At 42.0% G+C, this 12,674-nt stretch overlaps 1 protein-coding gene across 1 annotated transcript in view; it reads left to right on the forward strand.

The window, feature by feature from the left end:
- Positions 1 to 12,674, forward strand: part of LOC120021257 (nucleus accumbens-associated protein 2-like) — a 60,199-nt gene that overhangs the window by 36,886 nt on the left and 10,639 nt on the right. Inside the window, exon 2 of the mRNA XM_038964928.1 lies at positions 6,844 to 7,763. Within this exon, the coding sequence (XP_038820856.1) occupies positions 6,917 to 7,763 (847 nt within the window). The 5' untranslated portion in view covers positions 6,844 to 6,916. The remainder of the gene's footprint in view (positions 1 to 6,843; positions 7,764 to 12,674) is intronic.

Genomic DNA, 12,674 nt, shown 5'->3' on the forward strand with positions numbered 1-12,674 from the left:
CAAGATTTCTGGCTCTCACAGACCTGTAACTTCTTCTTCAACCTCTTTGGGCTGCAGGGGCAGTATTGAGTAGCCTGGATAAAAGGTGCCCATTTCAAACGGCCTCGTACTCAATTCTTGCTCGTACAATATGCATATTATTATTACTATTGGATAGAAAACACTCTCTAGTTTCTAAAACCGTTTGAATTATATCTGTGAGTAAAACAGAACTCATTTTGCAGCAAACTTCCTGACAGGAAGTGGAAAATCTGAAATCGATGCTCTGTTCTAGGGCCTGCCTATAAATGTGCTTGATATTTATTAGTATACATGCACTTCATACGCCTTCCACTAGATGTCAACAGGCAGTGAGAGAAGAAATGGAGTGTATAACATGATCTGAGGTCGAATAAAAGCTCTTGGCATGACGTGACCCCAATTTCCTGTTTTCTGGAACGCGCGAGAAGTGACCTGGTATTGCCTTCTTGTAAAGCTGTCGTTATAGACGACTAATATCTCCGGCTTTGATTTTATTCGATACATGTGACAATATCATCGTAAAGTATGTTTTTTCAATATAGTTTTATTAGATTATTGAAATTTTTTCGGGACGTTAGGCGTGTTGCTTTGTCTGCGTATGTTCAGAAAGGAGAGCTTCGCGCCACTTTGCTAGCTTTCCGTGCTAATTGACTGGAGAAGAGGACATTCTAAATCCAAACAACGATTGTTCTGGACAAAGGACCCCTTGTACAACATTCTGATGGAAGATCATCAAAAGTAGGACCCATTTTATGATGCTATTTCATATATCTGTCGAACATGTGAACTAGTAGTTTGCGCCCAGATTTTGGGCACGCTCTCGCCATAACGTAAACTGCATGTCGTAATGAAGTTATTTTTAGAATTCTAACACGGCGATTGCATTAAGAACTAGTGTATCTATCATTTCCTATACAACATGTATTTTTTAGTAATGTTTATGAATAGTTATTTGGTCAGAATATGTGAGTGTCAGAAAAATATCCGGACGTTGTGGGAAAAAGATGCTACGTTAGCACAATGTATAACTACTGATTTCAGCTCTAAATATGCACATTTTCGAACAAAACATAAGTGTATGTATAACCTGATGTTATAGGACTGTCATCTGATGAAGCTTATCAAGGTTAGTCAAAAATTATATATCTTTTGCTGGTTTGTTACGATCGCTAACTTTTGCTGCTGGTAAATGGCTTGTGTTTCTGGCTATTGTGGTAAGCTAATATAATGCTATATTGTGTTTTCGCTGTAAAACACTTAAGAAATCGGAAATATTGGCTGGAATCACAAGATGCCTGTCTTTCATTTGCTGTACACCATGTATTTTTCAGAAATGTTTTATGATGAGTATTTAGGTATTTGACGTTGGTGTCTGTAATTACTCTGGCTGCTTCGGTGCTATTTCTGACGGTAGCTGTGATGGTAGCTGCAATGTAAAACTGATTTATAGCTCAAATATGCACATTTTTCGAACAAAACATAGATTTATTGAATAACATGTTATAAGACTGTCATCTGATGAAGTTGTTTCTTGGTTAGTTTAGTTGGTTCTTGGTTAGTTAGGTTGGTTTTGTGCATGCTACCTGTGCTGTGAAAAATGTCTGTCCTTTTTTGTATTTGGTGGTGAGCTAACATAAATATACGTGGTGTTTTCGCTGTAAAACATTTTAAAAATCGGACATGTTGGCTGGATTCACAAGATGTTTATCTTTCATTTGCTGTATTGGACTTGTTAATGTGTGAAAGTTAAATATTTCTAAAAAATATATTTTGAATTTCGCGCCCTGCACTTGAGCTGGCTGTTGTCATAAGTGTACCGACATCGGGCTTGCAGCCCAAAGAAGTTTTAAGAGGCTCCTCTGTCCTCCACTCGTTACCTGTATTAATGGCACCTGTTTGAACTTGTTATCAGTATAAAAGACACCTGTCCACAACCTCACAGTCACACTCCAAACTCCACTATGGCCAAGACCAAAGAGCTGTCAAAGGACACCAGAAACAAAATTGTAGACCTGCACCAGGCTGGGAAGACTGAATCTGCAATAGGTAAGCAGCTTGGTTTGAAGAAATCAACTGTGGGAGCAATTATTAGGAAATGGAAGACATACAAGACCACTGATAATCTCCCTCGATCTGGGGCTCCACGCAAGATCTCACCCCGTGGGGTCAAAATGATCACAAGAACGGTGAGCAAAAAATCCCAGAACCACACGGGGGGACCTAGTGAATGGCCTGCAGAGAGCTGGGACCAAAGTTACAAAGCCTACCATCAGTAACACACTACGCCGCCAGGGACTCAAATCCTGCAGTGCCAGACGTGTCCCCCTGCTTAAGCCAGTACATGTCCAGGCCCGTCTGAAGTTTGCTAGAGAGCATTTGGATGATCCAGAAGAAGATTGGGAGAATGTCAGATGAAACCAAAATATAACTTTTTGGTAAAAACTCAACTCGTCGTGTTTGGAGGACAAAGAATGCTGAGTTGCATCCAATGAACACCATACCTACTGTGAAGCATGGGGGTGGAAACATCATGCTTTGGGGCTGTTTTTCTGCAAAGGGACCAGGACAACTGATCCGTGTAAAGGAAAGAATGAATGGGGCTATGTATTGTGAGATTTTGAGTGAAAACCTCCTTCCATCAGCAAGGGCATTGAAGATGAAACGTGGCTGGGTCTTTCAGCATGACAATGATCCCAAACACACCGCCCGGGCAACGAAGGAGTGGCTTCGTAAGAAGCATTTCAAGGTCCTGGAGTGGCCTAGCCAGTCTCCAGATCTTAACCCCATAGAAAATCTTTGGAGGGAGTTGAAAGTCCGTGTTGCCCAGCAACAGCCCCAAAACATCACTGCTCTAGAGGAGATCTGCATGGAGGAATGGGCCAAAATACCAGCAACAGTGTGTGAAAACCTTGTGAAGACTTACAGAAAACGTTTGACCTCTGTCATTGCCAACAAAGGGTATATAACAAAGTATTGAGATAAACTTTTGTTATTGACCAAATACTTATTTTCCACCATAATTTGCAAATAAATTCATTAAAAATGGAATTTTTGGAGAAAAAAAATCTCATTTTGTCTGTCATAGTTGAAGTGTACCTATGATGAAAATTACAGGCCTCTCTCATCTTTTTAAGTGGGAGAACTTGCACAATTGGTGGCTGACTAAATACTTTTTTGCCCCACTGTACATACCCCATACATACCCCATACATAACCCATACATAACCCATACATACCCTATACATAACCCACAAGACATGTCACCAGGGGTCTCTTCCCTAAGTACAAAACAAATTCACAGGAACCCACAGTATTATACAGACCAATGATCACATGGAACTCCCTTCTGTCTCCAATTACTTAAGCAAACAGTAAAATGACCTTTAAAAACTGATTAAACAACATCTCATGAAATGACGGGGACTGTGAAGGGACACGCATACAAACACTCTCACACACAGACACACTCTAACCCACACGTCATTTCTGTTGTTGTATTGTTTGTGTATCGTTGTATATTACATTTGTGTGACTGTCCTTGTCTATCATTGTATCAGTGTTCTGTTACTTGTCATGTATTGCATATTCAAATACTCCATACTGCTACTACAAGTAATCAGCACCAGGCCCCAGAGTGCTGCCCTGATTCAAATTTCCACAACACATTCCAACAAATTTAGAAGGAGCAGTAAAAGCATTCAAATGTCATCTCCCATTCTATAAACTACACCTACACACTCATAACTCACAGTGACACATAAAGAGTGGACGCACACACACACACACACCCTCTCTGACACACAAGCGCATTAACTCTCTCTCTCTCTGATGAAAGTATCTTGTTATTCTTGTCATGTGGCATCGCTCTCTCTCTCTCTCTCTCTCTCTCTCTCTCTCTCTCTCTCTCTCTCTCTCTCTCTCTGATGTGCTGTGCGCAGTGCTGTGTCGTCCCGTCTGCCTGACTCAACATATTTCTGGCTCCCCCTCCCCCTCTCTGCCCAGGCTGGCACGTACATGCATGTCTGTAGACTCTATACCCAGCATGCTTCACTTCTCTCTGTGCTGTGGCGCACGCGGGACTCACTGCATTGCAGCCCCGTGTGCATTAATTGGCAGAAAGACAGCAGCTCAGAGGGAAAGTGGTGTGAAGAGAGGGAGGGGGAAAGAGAAAGCAGGAGTGAGGGGATGTATCCTAAGACTTCAGCGTGCAGACAGACAGACAGACAGACAGACAGACAGACAGACAGACAGACAGACAGACAGACAGACAGACAGACAGACAGACAGACAGACAGACAGACAGACAGACAGACAGACAGACAGACAGGATGAGGGAAGCGTGTCAATGACGGTATGCAGGTGTTAAATGGGACAGAACTCGTCTGAGTTTTAGTTTTTTTATACAGACATCACCACTGCTGTGGCAGGAATATGAATGCTGATGTGTGACCACACTAACTGACTGTGTGATTCCCCTTCTCCATTTTCTTTCCCTGTGGTGATGTGAAGTGAGAAGTTTGCCCAGTTTTGGTATCTTTTCATTACATCTGGCAGGCTGGGTTTTTGTCTGAGAGGGAGCGAGAAAGAGAGAGAGCCAGAGAGGGAGGGAGATAAAAATTCTGGTGTTGTTTACATAGCAGGTGTTGTTTACATAGCTACGCAGTGAGTAAATTACGAGTGAAACTCCAACTTTTTACAAACACACATTTCATGTTGCCCACACCCCACACTCTCCCTCTTTCCCTCTCTATATCTCCCTGTCTTCTCTCTCTCTCTCTCTCTCTCTCTCTCTCTCTCTCTCTCTCTCTCTCTCTCTCTCTCTCTCTCTCTCATGTGTGTGTCAGTCTGTGTCATGGTTGGTTTATGTTCACAGCTTCCCTCACAGTCCTTAGCAGAGACACTCTCTGTACTGTAAGCTGCTGTCTAACCTTTCCCTGGGCTTTCCTCTGTCAAACTCAATGACGTCTGGGGTCCTTTTTCCTTCTCTAATCCATCCCAAACACCAGTCCGGGAGCCCTGCTTAGTGCCTGTGCAAAAATGTAACCATACATCAACAGAGGAAATTGTCTACTTGAACAAACTAATACAGTGAACTCAGTGACATCTCACTGGGAGAACTCATTCACTCATGTTAGAAATCCCCCAACAGACACTCACAGCATTTTAAACAGACAATCTAACGTAATACTTGCACAAACGCTAGCAAGTTCAATCTTTTCCGTCATTCAGAATCAGTAGTGGTAATAGTAGGAGCTGTTTTTGTGTGAGTCACATTCTCAATAAGATATTGCATTGAAGATTTCAGAGCAAATGACTGTGTTACGTTCAACTTCAAATTTCCGACAGTATAATTAACTCCTTTTCTCTCTGCTCCCCTTTTTCTCTGATTTAACTTTAATTTTATTTACTTAGTTCTTTGATTATGTTTTCTCTCTTTGCCATTGTCTACATCCAGATAGGAGCTGAAGTTGCTCCAAACGCAATTGTCTTTCTTTGCTCGTACTGTCCTTAGATGACTTTCCCTCTGTCTCAGCCCACCCCCTCCCTCCCTCGCTCAGTCTCCATCTCTGTCTCTGTCTGTAACTGTAGCCTGTGTTTTTCTCTCTCTCTCTCTCCCTCCATCTCGCTCCCTGGCTCCATCCCTCCCTCTCCCTGCGACATACGTATAGATGCTGCATTGATTGCACACAGAGAGCCTCCCACTCCCTTCATCATTGATGCGCTCTCTCCAGCTGCAGCAGCACTTGTTGAATTCAGCCCTGGGAGAGACAGAGGGAGAAAGAGAGAGAGAAAGAGCGTGAGGGTGAGTGAAAGGAGAGAGAGAGCGAGGGAGAAAATCTTTAAAAGAGAGAAACAGTGGGAGAGGGAAATGCTCAGAGCGCTGAGTGAGACAGAGAGCAAGGCTTTGAGACAGATGAAGAGCATGAGAGCGCTTTTTTCTCTCTCCTCCTTTCTTCTCTTCTGGTCCTGGCGTGCGAAAGCTTCATGGTGTGTCCACTCTCCTTTCCTAAGGACTGGGTTGTACAGGTCAGAGTTGTCTGGGATGGAGGTGTGTGTGTGTGTTTGTGTTTGCGCTTGCGCTTGCGTCCATCCAAGTGTGTGAGAGAGAGAGAGGAGAAGAGGGCTGTGTGTGTGTGTCTATGGAGGGGGTAGAGCGGGGTTGACAATTTTCCGTTTGTATTCTTGGAAACCCTTCTGCAGCGTTGCTCAATAATGAAACTGGCGAGTGTGTGGTGGAGAAAAACACAGAGATAAGGTTCATGGAAAGAAGGAACGTATGCAATATGTCTGGGGAGCATGTCTGGCTGTAACTGGGTGTTATCGTAAAGGGAGCTATCAAAGTCACAATTATTTGTGTCTCTGAAGTTATGTGTTTCTAGTTATTATGCATGTGTTTCCTTGCTGGCTACAGCTTAGTTTATACAGTCAAAGTGATGGGAGCATACTTATTGAGTTGGAAAAATACATGTAAATGATATCATTACACTGATTATATTAACTGTTCCTTTGGTCATTGAGGCCTACTACTTTGAATACTTACTTTGCATATTACCTTAATTCATGGTTTTATACCATATTTCTGCAGTTCTCCCATGTCTCTCTCTTCACTCACACATTCTTCTCTCACATGTCTCTTTCTGCTCTCTCTCCAACTTCCCCCTCTCTCTTCCTCCCTTTCCCGCTGTACCCTCTGTTTCACACATCGGTTTCACTTATCTGTCTCACCTCTCTTTTTGCTCTCTGTCTTTCACATACTCTATTCTCCTCTCTTCTCAAGTTTTCCAATTTGTCTAATCCATCCCTCCTTCTCTCCTTGTACAGATGTCCCTTTCTCTGGCCTTGTCTGTGGTGACTCTCTGAAGCCTCTTCCTCCTCCTCCTCTTCCTCCACCATCATGTCCCAGCTGCTCCACTTGGAGATCCCCAACTTCGGCAGCACGGTGCTGGGCTCCCTCAATGAGCAGCGCCTGCTCGGTCAGTACTGCGATGTCTCCATCCTGGTTAAAGGCCAGGCCTTCAAGGCCCACCGGGCTGTACTAGCCGCCAGCAGCCTCTACTTCCGAGACCTGTTCAGCAGCTCGTCCAAGAGCCAGTTCGAGCTGCCCTCGTCGGTGACTCCCGCCTGCTTCCAGCTGATATTATCCTTCTGCTACACAGGAAAGCTGACCATGGCAGCCAGCGAGCAGCTGGTGGTGATGTACACCGCCGGGTATCTTCAGATCCAACATATTGTGGAGCGGGGCATGGACCTGATGTTTAAGGCCAACTCGCCCCACTGTGACTCTCAGACGGCAGCCATGGAGGAGCAGCAACCAGGCTCAGAGCCCCAGAGCCCCAGTAACAACACACTGGCCGGGTCAGGGACGTCCATCCTGGGGCCACCGGGCTGGTCCCCCTCCCTGGTGCAGCCCACGCGGAGGATCAAACTGGAGGGGTGCGATCCGTTGCCCAGCCTGAGTCATCATAAGAAAGGGTCCTCTTCATCTGAGCTGGGAGGGCGGCTCTCCAAGGGAAGCTCATTGTTCTACACGGGGGCGGGGGGAACCACCATCTTCCCGGGGATGCAGCCCTATCCAGTGGCAGGGGGAGAGAGGTCCAGTCCTGGGGCCTCCAGCCTGCCTACCACAGACAGCCCAACCTCCTACCAGAATGAGGATGAGGAGTTTGAGGAAGAGCCTTACGACGGGATCACAGAAGAGGCCTACAGTCAGATCTATGGGCGCTCAGCCAACCCATATGGAAGTAAGTATCAACTGTTGCTTAATAATACAGTTCTCTGTTACTGTATATTAGTATAACTGCTACTCATTTGTTTAACTGCCAGCTATTTCCTTGGTGTTCACTTTGATATGCAAGGGATAAATGCGACGTTCTATACATCACCTTGAAAATAATGGATGACCGCCGAGTCCCTTTGCGGAGTTCATTATTCCAAGGTAATGTGCAGAACGGAGGCATTTATCCCGCATATACCACAGTTACCAAAGAAAACAATGCTTAAGCACACATTTACCAGTAGAAATAACATATAATACATGTTATACCACAGCACTGTTGAATACTTGTTTCTGATTGGCTAGAAGAGCATTCTAGAATGGACATTAAAACCAAATAACGGGACGGTTGGACAAGATATCGGGATGGTTGGACAAGATATCGGGACAGTTGGAAAAGATACTGGGAAACCTTGCAATCATGATGCAATATGCACCTACACATGCAGACCATTGCTACAAAGTTACAGAAAGCTAAACCAACAACCACACAAACCCGAAATTGGATACATTGTAAAAGCAGGTCCAACAAAGAAAAACATTGCTAGCTAACTAGCAATTTATTTGTTTTTGTAGAGACATATTTTTGGGAAGACCTAATGTGGTGAATGATGAACATGAAATTCTATGGTAGTCATGACGCAAGTGGTGCTATGCTGTCAAATCCTCCGACATGTTTCTAGTTTGACCAGCTGTTTTCAGCAACTGATATTTTTTAATTTGGTTGCCAAATTGGCAGGTTTGTTAGCAACAAACTATTTATATCGACGAGTGTCCTGAGAGAAGGCACTATGCCAGGCAACATTTGGGCATCGTCTGCTCATTGTTATGGATGTATCCATATTAATGTCAATAGAAAACAGCTTAAGCAAACGCAAATTCAGCTACTTCGCTGTTATTCTGTCTGCAGACGTCGTGACTGTGTTAACCGTAGTTAGTTGGCTAGCTAGCAAGCAAGGGATAAGAACATTCCTAGCAAGCATAGTAATGGAACATATAGAATTAACATCTGGGTTGCGTCCTTAAATATAGAACTAATCGAATGAACGACTGGGTCGCGTCTCTAGCAACCAAAAGATGAAAAAGTATGAATTTGTTATAAAAATGAAAATATCAATGATTTTTTTTTTTTCTACCGGTAAATGTGTGCTTTAGTATTGTTTTATTTGGTAACTGTGGTATAAGCGGGATAAACTCTTCTGTTCTATACATTACCTTGGAAAAATTAACTCCACTACGTTGTCCATTATTCCCAAGATAATGTACAGAATGTCTGCATTTATCCCTTACATAACTGCCTAGCTGCTGTCATCATTATTACCATGTATAGTCCTCCTGGTTTCTAATACTTCATAGGGAAAATAAGCACAAGTTCCATTTTGTGTAAAGTTGCCAGTTGTAATTAAAACCATTTCAAATGAACTCGTACAAAGCAGCCCAAAATGAATACCGACAATGAATACCAACACCTGCCAAACTGCCAATTGTTGCAAATACATTACAGGACTTTATCAAATAAAGTGCTGCCCAGTTCTCTGACTACCTCTTGTTATGAGAATATCCTTTCATGTCAAAGCAAGGGCTCACTTGCAACATCTCACTTCATGAGCACTGATGGGGAACGTTACTTTTAAAAGTAACTTGTTATGTTACAACATTACTTGCATTAAAAGTAACACGTTATGTTACAACTAGGGCTGACCCCATTTAGTCAACTGGTCGATTTTTTTGGTCGATAGTTTGTTGTTCGACTGAGATTTGTTTAGTTCAGCCGTCAAAAATTGTAACAAAAAATTCATGGCACACTAGACACCTGTCTGATTCGCGCCTGTCTCATTGGACGAATCCGTTGCGGAGGCCACGGAGATGGCACAGTCCATCACTCTTAGACAGGTATCGGCAAGAGTGAGAGTATTCCTTAGGCCTACAGTAGGTGTGAAAATAATGCGTCTTGGGTATAATTTAAAATGTTGAGTCAAGAAGAAGGAGATTGTGGCTTAGATGCACCAGGCTTGTCTCTCTCTAGAATGCGCTCTCTCCCGCCAATTTGTGCGCATTCATTGTTTCATAACTTAATTGTGTGAATTGTTTGCCCTTTGATTGTTAGTGTCTAGCAACTCACCATTACATATATCACCAGTAGTACATTTACCATGAATTCCTATAATTTCTAATATACAATGTTTGTTTGGTTACGGTCATTTCTGTTAATGCGTTCAATATATTGTTATTCCAGTCTTTTTTCATTCTCATTGTCGGAGTGGACACGTTGTTTGCAGAGTGCACAACCTATGTTACACTTGTGAGAAACAAGTTTTGGTTTATTTCATTCCATTTATGAGTTGTCAATTTATTCATTGTATTTTGTTGGGAGCGCTCCTGTCATATTGTTGAGTAAGGACACACACCTGATTACGTATACATGTAGGCCTAAACCACCTGGCCTGCGCGCAAATGTATAAATGTGCTCATTTGGGCATGTCTGATAGTATTTGTAATTGTTTGAACTCGCCATCACTAATGAGCTGTGGAGCTTCTCAAAGTATTTTTTTATTCACCTCAAACAGCAAGTAAACAAAGTCTGTTTTTACATCCATTAAGAATGACAATAGTTCCTCAATGTATTTGAAAAATCTATCCAGCTCTACCCCTTTCAATAACCACCGGGAAAAATGTCATGCTCAGATCCAGTGTAAACGTCATAAGAAAATATTACTTCTTATCCCCTGCGCAAATACAGCTGTGTCTGTCTGAAGCTCACTGGCACAGGAAACTCTGAGGCCCCAGAGTAATTTATACAATGTTGCAAGTTTGCTAGACCCAGTTGCAGGCCATACCCAGTTGATAGTTGATACAATGTTTCAAGTTTGTTGTAGACAGGCAGAGTAGAGAGATGAATGCGATTGGAGAACATGAACAATCCTCCATGTGTAGCCAGTGATTTATAGGATATTTATTTATATCAAGATATTTTCTATCTGTTTTTGTTTGTTGGCTTTATGTAGGCTATTTTTACCTAGTTTGCAATATATCTAAAATACGTTATTATAATTGAAATTAAACTGTTCCATGAAAATGTGCTCATGAAAATCATAACTGGCACGCTGATCGGTAGAAATGGTAAGATAAATTGTAAATTGGCCCTCCACATGAAAAAGGCAAAGGCCAGCAGGAGCGAAAGGGGAACGGTTGGGAACAGATTTTTTCTTCTGGTTATCTTGATCTCTGGCTCCCTCTTGAGTCATTTATGTGTCTTAATTATTTCATCAAACAGTGCACTTAAAGTATTAGACAAGCTCAGTGCATATAGTTGATTTTATTAAAACACATAGGGTGTGTCTATATATGGAAAAATATAAGTTAAAACAGGCGACTCTCAGGCGACCAATATATGTTTTTATTGGGTCGGGGACAGCCCTAGTTACAATGTTACTTACTATGGAAAGTAACTTGTTACATTACTTTTGCGTTACCAAAAACAGAAAACCCTCTGAAGATGCCTTGCATGTGTTGGTCATTCTTATGCTCAGTAAAGGGTGCACACTACCTTTGAATGCCTTGCATAGCCTACCATCCGTAGCCTAATCTATAACTCTGGGCTATACCAAGTAATAATGACAGACACAATATCTCCTTTACAATACTTAAAATAAATGATTTTGTTGAATTATTTACACATAAGTACTGTAAATGCATATATAAAACCAACTGGGCACATTAAAATGAGAGCTCAAATACAACGACAACTGGCTTTTCTTCTACCAAATCGAAGTAATGTGAATAATTCCACGATAAAGGCTATTGTCTCTGCCATCTCGCTAGCTATCTAGCTACCAGCTACTATGCCAGCTACCCGCCACAACATTCTTGTAGAAACAGGAAGAGCACGCAAATGTATAGTAGCCTATGGGGAGGGATTTTCATGTTTTATTTGTGCCAACAAAGAAAAAGGGAAATAATATTGTAAAAGTAAGTAATTACTTATTTGAAAAAGTAACATAGTAACTGATTACTTAAATTGAAAAACTACTGTGTTAGGTTATTTCTTTACCACAAAAAAGTAATCAGAGTACAGTAGCATGTCACTTTATAACACATTACCCCAACACTGTTCATGAAACATGCAAAAATGAAGCAATATTTTTTTTCATTTTTAAATGTTAGAATCAAGAATATGCATGTTAGGTAAATTCATTCACCTTATACACACAAAAACAGCCATCTATAAAATTGGTTTTAAGGGGCAATTTTTAATTAACACATTACTGAGTGTTGCGTGTGAGCTGGAGAATGGATCAGGTTAGTACTCTTGTATCAGGTAACACATTTGATAGCCGTGCATGCCAGTCTTCCAGGCTGACCTATACATTGTTTTTACAAAATCATGAATGTGTCATAAATAATGTCACGTGGCCTCATAAAATGGGATTTCATATAATGCATCTCATAACATCAATCATGAACATCGTGCACTATTAGCATTGTGTCTTGTCATGCTCATTTGATGGTGGGCTTTAAATAGTCTCATTTAAGTAGACTTATGAGAATGTTATATGAGGTTATAGTTACTGTATTAATTATACAACTAAAAGGCTCTGCATGGTCAATCCGACTTCTGCAGCATTTACAACATTTACTGCAATACAGCATCTGCAGTTTTCAGGGCATATACTTCTTGCGAGCAGAGCTGTTGTGAAGGAAGTTGTTAAGGAAGTGAGTTTGTGTTTATACTGGATCTCCTGCCACCACCTACCATCAACCAATCATGTCAATGCGGTGCTATACGGAGCTATACGGAGGCGTCCACATTGTTAAAAAATGTAGGTGGCGCACGGCAATGCGGTACAGAGCTCAATTTGGCCTCTGCATGCCTCCGGCG

Source organism: Salvelinus namaycush, chromosome 26 (genome assembly GCF_016432855.1).
Source record: "Salvelinus namaycush isolate Seneca chromosome 26, SaNama_1.0, whole genome shotgun sequence".
In the NCBI taxonomy this organism is placed as follows: Eukaryota; Metazoa; Chordata; class Actinopteri; order Salmoniformes; family Salmonidae; genus Salvelinus; species Salvelinus namaycush.